General features: G+C 41.6%; 1 protein-coding gene across 11 annotated transcripts; it reads left to right on the top strand.

The window, feature by feature from the left end:
• Window positions 1-5,916: 5,916 nt before the first annotated feature.
• On the top strand, window positions 5,917-13,108 carry LOC125537676. Of its 11 annotated transcripts, none has more exons than XR_007296051.1 (9): window positions 5,917-6,545; window positions 7,439-7,591; window positions 9,214-9,394; window positions 9,731-9,895; window positions 10,673-10,982; window positions 11,061-11,147; window positions 11,559-11,671; window positions 12,517-12,621; window positions 12,793-13,063. XR_007296051.1 is itself a non-coding variant. In XM_048700996.1 (6 exons), the coding sequence occupies exons 1-5, from the start codon at window positions 6,211-6,213 to the stop codon at window positions 12,579-12,581; spliced, it is 630 nt and encodes a 209-aa protein (XP_048556953.1). In that variant the 5' UTR covers window positions 5,917-6,210; the 3' UTR covers window positions 12,582-12,621; window positions 12,793-13,063. The 11 variants fall into 11 exon arrangements, 1 of the variants encoding a protein (XP_048556953.1); XR_007296049.1 differs by having other exon boundaries at window positions 5,918-6,545; window positions 10,915-10,982; window positions 11,559-11,633; XR_007296050.1 differs by having other exon boundaries at window positions 5,918-6,545; window positions 10,915-10,982; window positions 12,517-12,609.
• The last annotated feature ends 6,279 nt before the right edge of the window (window positions 13,109-19,387 follow it).

The following is a 19,387-nucleotide window of genomic DNA, read 5'->3' as shown; positions in this document are numbered from 1 at the left end:
AACAACTCTCCCATCTTGGGTAGGGAAATCTCCATAAACATCTTCAACAGCACCATCTCATCTCAAACCCTTGTTCATCTCTTGTGTTCAATCTTGTTACCGGAACTATAGATTGGTGCTCGTGGGTGACTAGTAGTGTTGATTACATCTTGTAGTTGATTACTATATGGTTTATTTGGTGGAAGATTATATGTTCAGATCCAATATGCTATTTAATACCCCTTTGATCTTGAGCATGATTATCATTTGTGAGTAGTTACTTTTGTTCTTGAGGTCACGGGAGGAATCATGTTGGAAGTAATCATGTGAACTTGATATGTGTTCGATATTTTGATAGTATGTATGTTGTGATTCCCTTAGTGGTGTCATGTGAACGTCGACTACATGACACTTCACCATATTTGGGCCTAAGGGGATGCATTGTGGAGTAGCAATTAGATTATGGGTTGCGAGAGTGACAGAAGCTTAAACCCCAGTTTATGCGCTATTCCGTAAGGGACCGATTGGATCCAAAAGTTTAATGCTATGGTTAGGATTTATTCTTAATACTTTTCTCGTAGTTGCGGATGCTTGCGGTAGTGTTAATCATAAGTAGGAGTTTTGTTTAAGTAGGAACAACACCAAAGCACCGGTCCACCCACATATCAAATTATCAAAGTACCGAACACAAATTAAACCAACATGATGAAAGTGACTAGATGAAAATCCCGTGTACCCTCAAGAACGCTTTGCTTATCATAAGAGACCGTTTTGTCTTGTCCTTTGCCTCAAGAGGATTGTGATACCTTGCTGCACTTTTATTGCTACTATCGTTATTTGCTCGTTAGAAATTATCTTGCTATCAAACTACTCTGCTAATTACAATTTCAGCACTTGTAGACATTACCTTGTTGAAAACCACTTGTCATTTCCTTTTGCTCCTCGTTGGGTTTGACACTCTTACTTATTGAAAAGAGCTACAATCGATCCCCTATGCTTGTGGGTCATCAAGGCTATTTTCTGGCGCCGTTGCCGGGGAGTGAAGCGCCTTTGGTAAGGAAACATTTATATAGTGTGCTGAAATTTTATTGTCACTTGTTACTATGGAAAACAATCCTTTGAGGGGTTTGTTCGGGGTATCTTTACCTCGATCGGAACCACAATTAGCTACCCCTCAACCTACTGCACCTACTGAAAATATTGAATATGAAATTCATTCGGGTATGATAGAACAACTGGTAGCTAATCCTTATGCAGGAGATGGAACCGAACATCCTGATATGCACTTGATATATGTAGAACAAATTTGTGGATTGTTCAAGCTTGCAATTTTACCCGAGGATGAAGTTATTAAAAAGGTTTTCCCTTTATCTTTGAAGGGAAAAGCATTGGCATGGTATAGGCTATGCGATGATATTGGATCTTGGAACTAGATTCGTTTGAAATTGGAGTTCCACCAAAAAATTATCCTATGCATCTAGTTCTTCGTGATCGGAATTATATATATAATTTTTGGCCTCGTGAAAGAGAAAGTATTGCTCTAGCTTGGGGGAGGCCTAAGTCAATGTTATATTCATGCCCCAATCATGAGCTCTGAAGAGAAATTATTATCCAGAACTTTTATACTCGGCTTTCTCGTAATGATCAAACCATGCTCGATACTTCTTGTGCTGGTTCTTTTATGAAGAAGACTATTGAATTCTGGTGGGATCTTTTGGAAAGAATTAAATGCAACTCTAAAGATTAGGAACTCGACGAAGGTAAAGAGTCAGGTATTAAACTTAAGTATGATTGTGTTAAATCTTTTATGAATACCGCTGCTTTTCAAAAGTTTAGCACTAAATATGGATTTGAATCTGAGATGGTAGCTTCCTTCTGTGAATCATTTGCTACTCATGTTGATCTCCCTAAAGAGAAATGGTTTAAATATCACCCACCTATTAAAGAAGAAATCAAAGAACCGGTACTAGTTAAAGAAGAAACTATACTTTACAATGTTGATCCAGTTGTTCCTTCTACTTATATTGAGAAACCACCTTTCCCTATTAGGATAAAGGAACATGCTAAAGTTTCAACTATGGTTAGTTACATTCGAACACCTAAACCTGATGAACAAATTGAAGTGGAACCTAGTATTGCTATGGTTAAAGATCTCTTGGAAGAAAATGTAGATGGGCATGTTATTTACTTATGTGAAGAAGCTGCTGGAATTGCCAAACCTGATAAAAAGGATAAACATAGACCTGTTGTTGGCATGCCCGTTGTCTCAGTTAAAATAGGAGATCATTGTTATCATGATTTATGTGACATAGGTGCTAGTGTGAGTGCTATTCCTTATTCCTTATATCAAGAAATTATAAATGACGTAGCACCCGTAGAGATAGAAGACATAGATGTAACTATTAAACTTGCTAACAGAGACACTATATCACCAATTGGGATTGTTAGAGATGTTGAAGTCTTGTATGGGAAAATAAAATAATCTACTGATTTTCTTGTTCTTGGTTCCCCACAAGATGATTTTTGTCCCATAATCTTTGGTAGACTCTTCTTGAACACTGTTAATGCTAGAATAGACTGTGAGAAACAAACTGTCGGTGTTAGTTTTGGTGATGAATCTCATGAGTTTAATTTTTCCAAGTTTAGTAGAAAGATTCATGAAAAAGAATTGCCTAGTGAGGATGGAATAATTGATCTTGCTTCTATTGTTGTACCGCCTACTGATCCTTTAGAACAATATTTGCTAGACCATGAAAATGATTTACATATGCATGAAAGAAATGAAATAGATAAGATTTTCTTTGAAAAACGTCCTTTGCTTAAACACAACTTGCCTATTGAAACTCTAGGAGGTCCTACTCCACCTAAAGGTGATCCTGTGTTTGAATTAAAACAATTGCTAGACACTTTGAAATATGCTTATATTGATGAAAAGAAGATATATCCTGTTATTATTAGTGCTAACATTTCAGAATATGAAAAATAAAGATTATTGAAAGTTCTAAGAAAGCACTGAGCTACTATTGAATATACTCTTGATGATTTAAAGGGCATTAGTCCCACTCTATGTCAGCACAAAATTAATATGGAACCTGATGCTAAACCCATTGTTGATCACCAACGTCGGTTAAATCCAAAAATGAAGGAAGTGGTAAGAACAGAAATCTTAAAACTTCTGAAAGCAGGTATAATTTATCCTATAGCTGATAGTAGATGGGTAAGTCCTGTTCATTGTGTCCCTAAAAAAGGAGGTATAAATGTTTTTCCTAATGATAAGAATGAACTTATTCCACAAAGAATTGTTACAGGCTATAGAATGGTAATTGATTTTAGAAAATTAAACAAAGCAACTAGAAAAGATCATTACCCTCTGCCTTTTTTTGATCAAATGCTTGAAATATTATCTAAGCACACACATTTTTTGCTTCCTTCATGGATATTCTAGTTTTTCACAAATACCCGTTTCTCAACCTGATCAAGAAAAGACCACTCTTACTTGTCCCTTTGGAACCTATGCTTATAGACGTATGCCTTTCGGTTTATGTAATGCACCTGCTACCTTTCAAAGATGTATGACTGCTATATTCTCTGACTTTTGTGAAAAGATTGTTGAGGTTTTCATGGACAACTTCTCTGTTTATGGGAAGTCTTTTGATGATTGTTTAAGCAATCTTGATCGAGTTTTGTGAAGATGTGAACAAACAAATCTTGTCTTGAATTGAGAGAAGTGCCACTTTATGGTTAATGAAGGCATTGTCTTGGGTCATGAAATTTCTGAAAGAGGTATTGAAGTGGACAAAGCTAAGGTTGATGCAATTGAGAAAATTCCATGCCCTAAAGATATAAAAGGTATTCGTAGTTTCTTAGGTCATGTTGGTTTCTATAGGAGATTTATCAAAGACTTTTCTAAAATTTCTAGGCCTCTTACGAATCTTTTGCAAAAGGATACTCCTTTTGTTTTTGATGATGATTGTTTAGAAGCCTTTGAAATGCTAAAAAATCCTTATTTTCTGCACCTATTATGTAACACCCATGATGCGGCTATATCTCCCACATGTCGGAGTATGACTTAGAGGCATAACCGCATAGTAGGCATGTTGCAAGAGGGGTAATATTTACACATCCCATGTACTGAATAAGAAAGGGATAAATAGTGGCTTACAATCGCCACTTCACACAATACATAAATATAACATTACATCATCCAGAATACAATCAAGGTCCGACTACGGAACCAACATAAATAAAGACAACCCCAAATGCTAGATCCCAGATCGACCCAATTAGGCTCCACTACTGTTCAACAGGAAACAAAACAACACAACGAACACGATCTTCATCGAGCTCCCACTTGAGCTCGGTTGTGTCACCTGCACTGATATCATCGGCACCTGCAACTGTTTGGAAGTATCTGCGAGTCACGGGGACTCAGCAATCTCACACCCCCGAGATCAAGACTATTTAAGCTTATGGGTAGGAAAAGGTAGTGAGGTGGAGCTGCAGCAAGCACTAGCATATATGGTGGATAACTTACGCAAATGAGAGCGAGAAGAGGAGCAAAGCACGGTCGTGAACTAGAAGTGATCACGAAGTGATCCTGAAACTACTTACGTTCAAGCATAACACAAGACCCATGTTTGCTTCCCGGACTCCGTCGGAAAGAGACCATCACGGCTACACACGCGGCTGGTTCATTTTAATTAAGTTAAATGTCAGGTTCTCTACAACCGAATATTAATAAATTCCCATCTGCCCATAACCGCGGACACGGCTTTCGAAAGTTCAAAACCCTGCAGGGGTGTCCCAACTTAGCCCATCACAAGCTCCCGGGGTCAACGAAGGATATTCCTTGTCCCGAGAAGACCCGATCAGTCTCGGAATCCCGGTTACAAGACATTTCGACAATGGTAAAACAAGACCAGCAAAGCCACCCGATGTGCCGACAAATCCCGATAGGAGTCGCACGTATCTCGTTCTCAGGGCACACCGGATGGGCAAGACGTCGGGTTGGCATAGACCCTGGTTGCCCAGGGGGCGCCGGACATCGCCCAGTTTGGACCAACACTCGGAGGAGTACTGGCCCGGGGGTTTAAAATAAAGATGAACCTTGAGTCTGCAGAATCCAAGGGAAAAAGGCTTAGGTGGCAAATGGTAAAATCAAGGTTGGGCCTTGCTGGAAGAGTTTTATTCAAAGCGAACCGTCAAGGGGTTCCCATAACACCCAACTGTGTAAGGAACACAAAATTAAGGAACATAACACCGATATGACGGAAACTAGGGCGGCAAGAGTGGAACAAAACACCAGGCATAAGGCCGAGCCTTCCACCCTTTACCAAGTATATAAATGCATTAAAGTAAACAAGTTATAATAATGATATCCCACCAATATCCATGTTCCAACATGGAACAAACTCCATCTTCACCTGCAACTAGCAACGCTATAAGAGGGGCTGAGCAAAACGGTAACATAACCAAACAACGGTTTGCTAGGAAAGGTGGGTTAGAGGCTTGACATGTCAATATGGGAGGCATGATATAGCAAGTGGTAGGTATCGCGGCATAGCAATAGAGCGAACAACTAGCAAGCAAAGATAGAAGTGATTTCGAGGGTATGGTCATCTTGCCTGAGATCCCGCAAGGAAGAAGAACGAGTCCATGAAAAAGACAAACGGACGTAGACAAACGGATCCTCACAACTCCGGAACGAAACCGAAGCTAACGCGAGAAGTAACTCAGAAAGAAGCAAACAACATAGTAAACAACCATCACATAAACATGGCATGATGCATAACCAAGTATGATGCATGTCCGGTTTAATGAAACATGGCATGACAAAGTGCAACAAACAACACTGCAAATTAAGTGGAGCTCAATATGCAACGAGTTGCATATTGACGAAACACTACATTCAAGTTATTTAGTTCGATCTCGTTTATGTACCCCACTCCCACCCCAGCCGCCAAACGAACCCTAGCCCTCTTTCTCTTTCCCCTCGATCCCCACGAGCCGCCGCACCCCTCCCTCGATCCCCACCATCCTCTCCTCGCCAGCAGCCGCCGGCCGACCTCGTCTCTCCACTCGCCTCCTCCTCTCCTCTATCATGTCACCGTCGATCCCACCGCCAGCCTTCTCCTCTGCTCGCCTCCTCCTGTCCTCTTCCATGTCACCGTCGATCCACATCGGACGTAGGTCGTCTTCGCGGTGCGGGTGGGGATGTAGGGGAGGTGTAGGATGCGGACGACAAGGGAAGGAGGAGGCCGGCGAGGAAGGCAAGCAACAGCGGGGAAGGAGAAGGTGAGCGATCCTAGCATGGGGAAGGGGCAGGGTGAGGCCTCGCGCACCTGCCGGCGGCCGACAGGTCGACTTGTTGCGCCACCGCGTCGTCATCTCCTCTGCACCATGAGAGGCGCCACCTCTGCCTCCACCCCCCCACTGGGCAAGGAGCTCGAGGTGAACAGGCGGTGTGGGAAGGCGAGAGGAACTAGGAGCTCATCTCTCCTCCCATGGCTGCCTCGTGGATCTGGAGGTGCAGGCGGCTCGAGCGATGCAAGCCGGCGGCGAACTAGGTGCTCCACTCTTTCTCTCCCTCTCTTAATTTCTTCCTCACACGTATTTTACTTTGCTATTATATGGATTTTTAAACTTGACGTGTGCAGATCTGACATAGAAGAGAGGAAGAATAATTTTAGCTAAGAGTGGAATTTAGAGTTCAAAGAATCAGTTGATGATATTGACCAAAGAGCGATTTTTGTTACAGTTCCTCTGAATTAGTAAACCAGAAGGACTAAAACATCATCAGTCAGCCATTGTTGTTAGATTGATGCTGCCTTGATTACCACTTTGTTTGGTGGCTACACTATAAATTCTTGAGATATAGTGCAATGGTTGATAGTTTGTTGCATAATGATATTGATTCTGCTGAACTAATACTCTCTTTGTATATCTAGGATTCCTACTAGAACATGTCCTTCCAAATTGCGACAATGATCTTTCTACTCATGAGTAGTCCTTTTTTATACTGAATTTTGATGCATACTATGTGGCTGGGCGACCCGCTCACCTGAAGCTCCCTCGATTTCCATTCGATTCTACCTGTTTATGTAGTATTTTCACCATTAGGTTTCCATTGCTTGGCTCCTAACGGCATGATGCCTCATTTAGATTTTCTTATCTCGGTGTGTTTGTAATGTATTCAGAAAATTAGTTTGCTTTTTTTGCTCCCTGGAGAATGCATCCTCAATTAGTATGATAGCAGTCAAGCAAAAATGGCTTACTACTGATACAGATATAACTTCGATTATTAGCAATCAAGCAAAAATGGCTTACTACTGATATAGATATAACTTCGATTACTCCTACTTTGTTGTTTTATTCTTTCTGGACTTTATATAGAATTTATCATTTTCAGTTGATGCGCTCTGAATGAAATATTATATCTGAGGGAACATGAAACTTGCAGATCATGCTATGTTTTAGCGCTCATGGAGTTCCTCTGGCATACGTTGAGTCTGGTGATCCTTACAAAACATATATGGAAGGCTATGGATCTTATCATGGATGAGCTCGAAAATATAGGAATTTCAAATCCATGTATACATCACACTCATACCCGGTATGTCACATAACCAACTTCAGTTGTCCTTGGCTTGTGAATTCACCATCCAAATATTTTCTTTTACTGGAGAGCACATAAAATATATGGAGAATCAAAGGTGAATGTAAATGAAACACTCCCTGTGTGTTTGCATGCACATGATCAGTACCTCAATTTACCTTTGTAGTAATGCTAGGATACAAACGTTACTTGTAATCAGTTTTTGGCCATTTCATACGTATGTCGTCAAGATTCTGTTCTGGCGTAGAATATTCAGTTTAGTTTAGTTTGGTGACTTTGGTCTGCATTTGTCCCAGATTCTGTTCTGGTAGAGAATATTCAGTTTAGTTTGGTCTACATTTGTCCTAGAGGGCGATTGTTTACAGGTCCGGTGCTTATGTCAGTTATTAATTAGTCAATATTTTGTTCTGATGTAGAATATTCAGTTTAGTTGGTCTGCATAGGTCCAGTGCTTATGTAAGTTATTATTTAGTCAAGACTCTGTTCTGATGCAGAATATCTAATAACTTGCCACTTAAGTTGTTTCTACAAACTAAAATTTGAACTTTAAAACTGATCTAGCCGTAGTTTTTGCAGCAAGAATACCATGACTTCTCTCGGCTATCGTGATTTTTCTTTGTAGACTTTCCATGACTGGACAAAATGTATGTTGTGGAGAAATTATAAAGAAAGAATTCCTTATTTGACACTGTTTTAAATTTTGTTTCCCTATTTAACATCGAAGAAATATTTCTTCCCTATATAACACCAACTTTAAATTATGTTCCCAATATAACACTTCAGTACATTTTTTGACCTAATGATATTAAATGACATGTGAAATGACAAGTTTACCCCTGGCACTAGAAGGACCTAAGTCAGGTCAAAGTCATTCTCATTGGCTTCACCCGGCCCACAATCCGCTTGCACAAGAACACCGATGTTGGAATTAAACCCAACTCGTCTGTGTCCGTGTCTTGTACGCATACATGTGTATGCTAGAGTTTGATACTCTGAAAAGGCTAGATTGTGTTGGCAGCTGATATATAGGTACACTGAACCGTCACCCTAATCAGAAATACTAGCAATTGAAAATCCCAAGGCATGATACGGTAAAAAAAAATAAAAAAAATCCAAAGGCACGACACGGTCCTTTTGTAATCAACTCGGCGTGTCCTCATATTGTTCGCGTGTGTCGTGTGCGTGTTTCGTCGAGTCGAGCCATCAAGCAAGCAAGTCGGCGGCCATGTTGTTTTATACGTGCGTGTGCTATGTGCAAGCTAGCTTAAGAAATCCATCCATTAGGGAGTTAGCTGTTTGGTACTCGTACGTGTGATCTCTAGGAATATGACGCCATTCTGTTACACTAACCATGGATTCCACCCTTAAATAGGACACCAAAATAAATAAAAGAACTGAATAGATGTATGAGGGTAAAATTGTCATTTCACGTGTCATTTAACATTGTTTGCACAAAAAATAGATGAAAGTGTTATATTGGGAACAAAATTTAAAGGTTGTGTTAGAGAGGGAAGAAATATTTTTCCAGTGTTAAATAGGGAATAAAAGTTTAAGCCAGTGTTAAATAAGGAATTCTCTCAATTATAAATCACCTCACAAATTGTTGTAATGTTGTGCAGAAACTGAACAGGGACAAGCACATGCAATTATATGCTGTGGTAGATTTCAAAAGAGACCCATGGCCCAGAGTAGTTTTGCGCAAATGAAGGATACCAGGCTGACCCATAGAGCATGAGACCCTCTTTGTCAGGGGCCACCTTACTTGTATGGCCTCAGGCTGAGGGGACCCTTCTAATTAAGGTGGTTACTACTTACTTGCTGATTTGAGCCTAGAACAGAATGTCATTTCGTGCTTGTCAGTCGGATCTCATGTTTAATCTACAGATCTTTTTAGTCAGTTTATTTGCAAACCAGTTGAGAGTTAGTACCTGGGAAAATGAACATTTTTCTACCTCAAATTTGCATACCAGTATCCTTGTCTAATTTAAGATTACTTTTCTTATTGTGAAGAAGATTTGTGCTGCTGCCGCGTTCTTCAGTTTCTGGTGTTTTAGATGTTAGCTCATTATTGAGATAGTTCTGGTACGTCCATCTTCTGAAAAATATGTAAATTTTGTTTTCTGGACGTTGTTGCAGATCCTATGCGCCTGCCTCCTTCCTCCAGCTGCGTGAAGGCTAACGTGAGGAGCTGACGAGCTAAAGAAGGAGCTGGAGCAGGACTGTAGGAGGGAGGTACACTAGGGGCCGGAGCAGGACAACCATTGTTTCAGATCCACTTGACTCATCCCAAGTGGTTGCAATGTAATTTTTATTTACACATAATGATAAGAGACTTATTTTTTCCAAAAGATTAGATTCATAGTTTAAAAAAGGATACAAAAATATGAAAATAAGAGCTTTCATTCATAACATTTGTACAAAATGTCCCTTTCCATAATGAACTTGGTTTCTAATCACACACATGTACTGCTACATGATCCTATACGTGCTGTCTGAATTAAGTGAAAGGATATTGGCATTTTATCTACCGGTTAATCAGGACTTATTGACAGGGACTTTGATAATTTCTTAATCTTGCACGGGTTCTCACCATTGAGATTGCATATCTGGTCCTTACATCAGATATGCTTCTAGATCTGAAGTTATTCCAGCCTAACTGTTTTTTTGTTTGATTATTCTATTATTTCTTTTGAGTAATACCGACTGACTTACTGGTCGTCTGAAGCTTTCATAGAAGCATTTGTGTGTTCTCGAGCTTAGGTGTAAGGAGTTCAAGGGCAGTGATAGAATTTTGTGATCTGCTTCAGACGGGCCTGCCGCTGAAAAATGATCCTTAACTCATTAGCTATCTTGATCTTCAGCATGTTTGGTTAGTAAGGCACATTATTTTGGCGCGAGCTTGTGGTATCGCAATGACAGGTGGGCCGGTGCTGCTCCTGGTCCCGCTTGTCGGCTGCCCTGGGTTAGGATAATAGGGGCATGGTTTATATTGTCTATTCTTTCTGCTTGATCAGCTTACAATCAGATTGGTGTAGTGGAGCTAAAAATACATTGGCTGGTTGTCTCTTGGTTTGGCAGAAAGCGCAGCATGTCAAATTGATCGGTGTCCATCTCCCTCAATTTCTGCATATTTATATTTGGGAAGTGAACCAGGCTACTCATCGATTAATAAAAGCTTTATAGTTCTGTTCTCCTTCCATTATTTCTTCATTATTATTCATTTATTCTCTTAGATTAAAGGTATTATTGTGATGATGTCCTGTTGTTCTGTAATGTATTTTTGATTTTTTTTCTGTGATTGTACTCAATGGTGCTTGCAGGTCCATGGACATTGTCATAATGGTCACCTTATCGCAGTGTATTATTTTTGGATCTCATATTCCTCAAGGTAATTGACAAGAATTTGTGTACTCGCTTGGCTAATGTTTTACTAGACCTAAAGATTTTCCCTGCTCTGCTCTGTTAGGCGCTCCATTCTCTGATTCGATGTCTGACGATCTGAGAAATAAGAGGAGGAATAATCCAGCAGAAGAATTTGGTGAAGAAGAACAAGGTGATATTTCTCTCGTGTGAACACAATCAATTGTTTTCTTGATGTTATCACCCATGTGTTAATGTTGTAGAGGATTTATCATTTGACTTCTTCTTTTAGGTTTAATTTGTGTTTAGTTAATGCCCACAGATTGTGATGTTCATATATGGGGATTTTTTTTGTCAATTTTGTTGCTTCAATATGTAGGTGCTACTGTCCATGTGGGATATCTAATAGGTCAGACTGGTTTGCTAGCTTAATTTTTTAGCTTGATGTTCTCATTTAGGGGTGTCCTCTTCAGCTGCATCTTTTGTGCAGCTCCAAAATTCTATGTTTCAAAGCACTTATTTCCATATTCTGTTTATTATTTTTAAGTCATGAAAACTCTTTTCGGTCTGCTTGATCACTCCACTTCCATGTTTATCCTTGCAGAAAAGAATACCTTTATCCTGATAGGCATGGAAACACCGGTTCGCATTGAGTGCATCATCGCTAATCAGCTACTATGTATGGTCAGCGGACATGCATGCTTATTCCTGTAACATGTCATTACTCTATCTCCTTAGCCTTTCTAACTTTTAAGATTTGATCAATTCTTTAAAAGTTCGTACAGATCTAGAAGTATTTGGTTTTGTTGGTCAAATCCATCACCTGTATGTCCTTATTTATTTTATTGTTCGAACAAGATATCAGATCACCTACATTCATTATTCTTGGTTACAGTCTCATACTAAAGTAGTCTAAAATGGTCTGAATAGTTGTAGTAATTCATAAATATTTTCAGTGTAGTTCTTATTTGGTTTCTAGGCATAGAATTTACTTCAAAATTTTGGTCTTTATTTGGTTAGTAAGGCTCTAGAATAAAACAGACCAATGATATATATATACAAACAGACACAATAGGAGTTAACCGGTACCTAGCTTTTGAAACCTCTGATATATACAAAATATTATTTGAGTAGAACAGGAGAGATGCAATCTTATGGATATTTCCGCATTTGTAAGAAACTTTCCAGCTTGGCAAGAGGGCTTGACTAGCCATGTGTAGGACTCAGCCATGCTGCCTTCCAAATGATTAGTCATTGGTGTTTTCTTATGTTCCTGTTAGCCCAAGTGCATCAGATAAGTAGACTGTTATGTTGAAAAAAGGAAAGAGACTACTCTTTTGTTACTTACAGTACAGATATATGCTATAACATCAGAGAGCAATGGATATAGAAGAAATATGTAAACAGTTGTCCCTAGAAGAAATATGCAACTACTTATTCAGGTTACTTAATTAATAATGCATCTATATCATTACATACACATACTGAATGTGCCTTTTGAGAGTGAGCTTCTGTCAGTACCTCACACTTATCTTATATGCCATTCCAACTATGTGTTGCAGTAGAGAGCAAGGGACATATAGGAAATCTCCAGGCAGCTTCACTTAGATGCATCATCTTCTGCTAGGAGTCAGCTTGAAGAACGGCCTTCTCAGGTTAATTCTTGGGTCAGTGTTTCGGCTTTTCTCCATTGGTTCGTAAAAACCGCATGGTAACTTGACTTTACAGAGAACCTGCTGCACTATAACTTTGGTTTAATCTGTCGATAATGCCCATGAGTATATTCTTAGTGTATGTTTGACCAGATTGTTTTAACTTGTGTTGTTCCTATGCTTCAGGAGACTGCAACTGACATGCTGGATGGGGAATAACCAAATTTGTGGACAAAGACACAGTTCATCGCAAGGGGTGGTGTTTAGGATATATACACAAAAGAGGAAACTTTTTTTGTACAGAACCAAATTATATGATGTATTTGACCACTATTTAGAAATGTTCATCATGTATTAAGTACATTTTATTGTGTCACTTTTTTTTGAGGGGTAGCTTTATTCATCAAACATCACAAAGTGTGCGATAGAGTTCATCAAACCAGGCTTTATTGTGTCACCTATGTTTACCTTCTTTTTAGCGTAAGCTATTTGGACTTTCTAATTGCAGGCTCAGTTATTTGACCCACCGATGTTCTAATTTGTTGCATAATTACATTAAGCAACTATTTACATTTCATCCTTTGTTTGTATTTTTTTTTAAAAACTTATGCCTCCATGTTCCTGAATAACATAACAAATTATGCATGCTCAAGTATATATTTTGAAGGACAAGTCTATTCTTTTTTATAAAAATAGTTACAATTCGTGTCCTATGTGATTGCTCAAGCCTATAGTAACCTATTCATGTCACACAAATATTTTCTTTTTCCAAACCCATTGCCAAAAAACTACAACCATGCCAACTTTACTCTCTCATCATAGTGGGCATATTTTCAAACTGAACATATTCATATTATGCAATTTTCCTTTTCCCAGACTATTATTTCACAATGTAATAAACATGTTTAAAAAATAGCATGATTTAGCAGGGTCCTTGCAGCAAGAAACTATTTTCATCGATAGCATGTCTTTAGCGGGTCTCTGCGCCATTTGACGCAATGGGTCAACTAGTTTACATATAAAGTTTATTAAATTTGGAGCTACGGTTAATTAGTTATGAATTAAAGCATTTTAGCATGGCAATATAGCAAAACAAAGCAAACAACAAGTTTAAACATTTTTAACATGCATGAAAGTGGCATATAATTAACCTACACATAATTCTAAGCATTTTTCATATATAATGTTTTAACATATGATGTATAGTTGATGAGTTATTAAATGCATGAACTCTAGAGACTTTTCTGAAAAATTGCACTCCTTGGAATAAAAGCTAAATCGCAGAGGCAGGAAAAAAAGGATATGGGCCGAATCTGAGATCTGACCCAACTGCAGGAAAAAAAGAAAAGGAAAAAAGGAGGGCGCACGGGGGCGGCCTCACCATGGGCCTCGGCCCGGCTGGTGGAGAGGCCCCGCAGGCCTGGCACGGCCTTGGCGCTGCTGGGCTGATGCGGGTGAAGGCAAGCGGTGGCCCAGCACGCTGGCGGCGCGGTCAACGCAGGCGCTCCCCTCGCTCGCTCGATGCAACAAAGCAGAGGAGGACGTAGGCGGGCGACGACTCGGGCAGCGGCGCATGGAGCTTCGAGGTCATGGTGGTCTCCCTGGAGTATAAATGACAGAAAGCTTAGAGGGAGAGAGGTCAGTGACGAGAGAGAAAGAGAGCTTCAGTGCAGAAATAGAACGGGGAAGGCAGCAGGGGCGGCGAGCAGTGGCGGAGCCAGCGCCCGGCCACCCCGGGCACTTGCCCGGGCTCGTTGGCCACGGGACAGCGTACACACCTGATAAACAATGGGGCAAAATCTGTTATGCATCATAGTTTGCCCGGGCAGAAGTGTACGATACGTGATAAACAAATGGGTTCATTTTTTTCTTTTTGAGCAGAACACAACAATGGGCTCCTACCAAGCGTTGTCATGGGCTAATTAACTAGGCCTACCAAGTGCAATCGGCGTAATGTTCGTCAGTCATGGGCTGCGATTCCCTTCTTCCAAAACGAGCAGTCACAACGACGCCACCACTTCAGCTGCTCGTTTGCAGTTTGCAACTTTGGATTCCCTTCTTCCAAAACGAGCAGTTCACAACGAAGCCATTCTACATGAAATCTTGGAGCACAGTATTTCTTTTGCAGTTTGCAACTTTGGACATGAATTTAGGAGCTCGAATTTCGAAGCTCACAATCTAGCGAAGCATGTTTTGAAGCTAGGGGTGGGCCGCCATGTTTGGTTAGGACACCCCGACAATCTATCTTTTATCTCTGTAAACATTGGTGCAGTTTAATAAAGCTTCGCGAGATTGCCTAGAAAAAACCACTTCGGCTGCTTGTTTCTACCCCTTGAAAAAAGGGAAAAATAGGCTGGACTATGGAGACGAACCGGCGGCGAGCGAATCCGGAGGCCGCCCTAGGCGCACGGCCGGTGGCGGGTGGAGCGGATCCATCTCTAGGAATGGCTTATATCTTCCTCGTCCAGTGCCTTTCTGGTCTTTCTCCTGATTAGGTAAAATTTCTAACTAATTTGAAGATTGATAGATTAGGGCTAAATTTTGAGTTTAGGTGGTGCGGCGACTGCCTCGTGATACTGATATATTCAGTACTATTGGTGTGTTCTGAACTCCTCCAACTTCACAAAACTTCCCAAATCTAGCTTCCCTAGCCAGCTTCTTGCTTCACCTAGCGACTCTCAAGCGTTCGGCGTCCTGCATAGCTTCTCCAGCGCTAAAGCCTAGCTGGGCAGTTGCTGGGATGGTTGGGCCCGAGTTTGGGCCGCAAGGAGGCAGCCCAGTTTGTGCTAGACATGGAAGGAACGAGCCCCTGTAGTGATTTTATCGAGCGATGCGTTCGACTGAGCGTACCGGTTCGCTTCGCTTCACTTGGCGGTGGCAATTTGGTTGTAATATGAGCGAACTCCAGCTTTTCGTATTCGTGGAGCTGGGCCGACCCTCCTCCAGGATTTTGCACTGGCATCGGCATAACTTCGAGAATCCAGCTTCTTAGAGCCAAACCGTTTGGGACTTTTTCATCTGAGAAGTTTGTGAAGTGTGGAGCTGGAGGGCTTCAAAACAGGCCCTATGTCCGTCTCTTTTCTTACACAAGCTCTCTATTTTGAATATGTTCACTAATCGCAACACTTAATTTATGTGCATTAGAAATTCAATTGTTTTTGTTGTATAGTGCCTTCTAGGATGTTTGGATGCTAATTTTGATAGATATATTTTTACAAGTAACATGACAAGTTTAGTTCTATGCATGGCCTTGTTTTATGACTTATGTTGTCACATGGCAATATCTCGAAGCTCCTAGGACAGTTTGGCGAGAGCCTTCTCCAGGACACTTGGCAATGGGCGACACATGGTGCGACCTGAGCAGCCCTTTTGCCGAAAGTTGTTTGTCGAGTGTGATTGAGGGGGCACTCAGAAAACCTACGAACGCTTGCTAAAGGCAACACTCGACAAACACCAAGGACACGTTAACTGCAATGGAACCATCTTCACCTAGTATCATGCTAAAGGCAGCACTCGACAAGCCTACGAACGCTTGCTAAAGGCAGGACTCGACAAACCAACAAATGCTTTGCCGAGGACTGCACTTGGCAAACATCAAGGACATGTGTCACCCTTCAGTTGTCCTGTCTTCGGCGAGTAAGGTACGGAAGATAGTCGGCAAACCAACGGACGCTTTGCCGAAGACTGCAATTGGCATGTGTCACCCTTCAATTGTATTGTCTTCGCCAAGTATGGTACGAAAGATACTCGGCAAAGACAACATGCCACGTGGCAGGCGCCATATCTGTCTAACTAGCCGTTAGCCTACTTTATTTTACCGAGTAGCTCATTTTAACCCTCGATAAAGTCTTTGTCAAGTATCCGATGGAAGGAAATCGATTAAGCTCTCTTTGCTGAAAGGGGGTATTTCAAGTAGGGTTTGTCGAGTGTTGCACTCGGCAAACTAGTTGCTGAGCTGTGATACCGGCCTTCGCCGACTACTTTGGTACTTGACAAAGAACCCGATTCTGGTAGTATATAAAACTGAATATTGATGTATCATATACTAGCTCACATTAAAATTACATTTTGCATGACTGATATGTTCATATTTTCACTTCATTACTATTGGATATTTGTGTTTTTGAAGTTTGGGGCGATTTTATATATTGTTTATCGAAACACTTGATTTTGATTTCCAAATTAGACTTAGGCTCAAGCTTGCCCGGGCTTCAAAAAAGTTCTGGCTCCGCCACTGGCGGCGAGGACGCGACCTCCAACGGTCTTGGCGACGAGGATGGCGCGGATGCAGCTTGGCGGCAGCAGCAGGACCGGTTGGCGGGGTCCACGCAGAGGCCTCTCCTCAGTGCTGCAGGTTGGACATAGAGCAGGCAAGGCGGCTGTGAGGTTCAGTGAGGGGCGCAACACGCTCTCGGCGACAGTCGACAAGGCACGAAGCATGGCGGGGCACGACGCTGGTGGTCTGCTGACGGGTCTCTGGCAACGAGCTGCCAGTGGTGGCGCGGGGTGGTTGAGGAGGCCGACGTTGGGGAAGAGCTCAGAGGTCCTTCATGGCGTCGGGATCGAGGCGCGGGCGCAGAAGCTCATGTGCGTGCCCGTGCACGAGCGCGAGGCTCTCTCCTCGGGTGGTTGCGGGCGTGGAGGCAAGGAAGCATGGCCGCGGATGGAGTCTGGGTGGGGCACCGGTCGGAGCTGACTGCGTGCGCTCTGGCGCGAGGACGAGCCCCTGGCGTGAGGAGGAGGCGGGGGTTGCTACGCTGGTTGGTGGATCGAGGCGAGAGAGGTGGTTGGCCGATGGGGATAACGAGGAAGGAGGCTAGTCGGGTGGCTCGATCGAGTGGATCGGGAAGATCCCGAGGAACAAGGAAGAGTGGGTGGCGGCGGCGGGGAGGATTTGATGGATGGATGGGACAGGGCTAGGGTTAGACTATATATATAGGTAGGGATTTGGGTAGGGCTATCTCGTCCCTATGATTATAATCGGACGGCCGAGAAAAATAAAGGCTAGAGGGTCCAAATAAATAATCGCAGATGTTTTAGGGATGTTTGGGGATGATCCGAAATCAATGGTGACGACTGCCGGGGTCGGGTCCGGGACAGCTTTCGGACGCGCGCGCGAGGAGAACCGCGGGCTGACAAGAGAGGTTAGGTTGGGTCTGGCGGTAGGTAGTGGACTGTATAGATGGTTAGGGAGGAAAGAGAGGGAAAGCCTGGCAACAGTTTTTTCGGAGACCGAAAACGTCCGATGATAGACCGACTATACTGCCGCTATAGTTATCCGTTGGGGCATCAAACGAACTCCGAATGCGATAAAACTTGGTAGGCGACCTACTAACAACAAAACAACACCGCACGCTAACTTTCAACCCATTCTGAGAACATTTTCCGGCCACTTATAAAATACTATTTCGGACATGCCGCGGGCGCGTGCGAGTGTGGTTGGGCTCAGAACGGACAACGGACGGAACTGGGGGAACCCGGACGAATGCAAGTTTCAAAAACATGATGATGCAATGCACATGATGACATGATGAAATGCAACACGCAAGCAAAAGACATGGGAGCGTCGGCGAATAACTGAAAGACACCTGGCGCATCGGACTCGGAGCGTCACATATTGTTCAACCATCTGATTGGAACTTGCCTTTTGAAATTATGTGTGATGCTAGTGATTATGCTGTTGGTGTTGTTCTAGGACAAAGAGTTGATAAGAAACTGAATGTTATTCATTATGCTAGTAAAACTCTAGACAGTGCTCAACAGAACTATGCTACTACCGAAAAAGAATGCTTAGCAGTGGTGTTTGCTTGTGATAAATTTAGACCTTATATTGTTGATTCCAAAGTAATTGTTCACACCGATCATGTTGCTATTAAATATCTTATGGAAAAGAAAGAGGCTAAACCTAGACTTATTCGATGGGTTCTCTTGTTACAAGAATTTGATTTACATATCATTGATAGAAAAGGAGCTGAGAACCCCGTAGCTGATAATTTATCTAGGCTTGAAAATGTGCCTGATGACCCAGTACCTATTGATGATAGTTTTCCCGATGAGCAGTTAGCTGCAATAAATGTTGCTCATAGTACTCTTGGTATACTGACTATGCTAATTACATTGTTGCTAAATATTTACCACCTAGCTTTACATACCAACAAAAGAAAAAAAATTCTTCTATGATTTAAGACATTACTTTTGGGATGACCCACATCTTTATAAAGAAGGAGTAGATGGTATTATTAGACGTTGTGTACCTGAGCATGAACAGGGACAAATCCTACGGAAATGTCGCTCTGAAGCTTATGGAGGGCATCATGCTGGAGATAGAACTGCTCACAAGGTATTGCAATCTGGATTTTATTGGCCTACTCTCTTCAAGGATGTCTGTAAGTTTGTCTTATCTTGTGATGAATGTCAAAGAATAGGTAATATTGGTAAGCGTCAAGAAATGCCTATGAACTATTCACTTATTGTTGAACCATTTGATGTTTTGGGATTTAATTACATGGGACATTTTCCTTCCTCTAATGGGTATACACATATTTTGGTTGCTGTTGATTATGTTACTAAATGGGTAAAAGCTATTCCAACCAGTAGTGCTGATCACAACACCTCTATTAAAATGCTTAAGGAAGTTATTTTCCCAAGGTTTGGAGTCCCTAGATATTTAATGACTGATGGTGGTTCACACTTTATTCATGGTGCTTTCTGTAAAATGCTTGCCAAGTCTGATGTTAACCATAGAATTGCACCACCTTATCATCCTCAGTCTAGTGGTCAA

The sequence above is a fragment of the Triticum urartu genome, chromosome 2, assembly GCF_003073215.2.
Source record: "Triticum urartu cultivar G1812 chromosome 2, Tu2.1, whole genome shotgun sequence".
Lineage (NCBI taxonomy): Eukaryota > Viridiplantae > Streptophyta > Magnoliopsida > Poales > Poaceae > Triticum > Triticum urartu.
This window is presented reverse-complemented; position numbering and strand designations above follow the sequence as displayed.

What these genes read in the sequence shown, in the direction of transcription:
- LOC125537676 (XM_048700996.1), top strand. Translation starts at nt 6,211, where the DNA reads ATGCGGACGACAAGGGAAGGAGGAGGCCGGCGAGGAAGGCAAGCAACA. An exon ending in ATTTGGTGAAGAAGAACAAG is followed by an intron (nt 11,148 to 11,558) that starts GTGATATTTCTC and finishes TTATCCTTGCAG; the next exon opens with AAAAGAATACCTTTATCCTG. An exon ending in CATCGCTAATCAGCTACTAT is followed by an intron (nt 11,634 to 12,516) that starts GTATGGTCAGCG and finishes TATGTGTTGCAG; the next exon opens with TAGAGAGCAAGGGACATATA.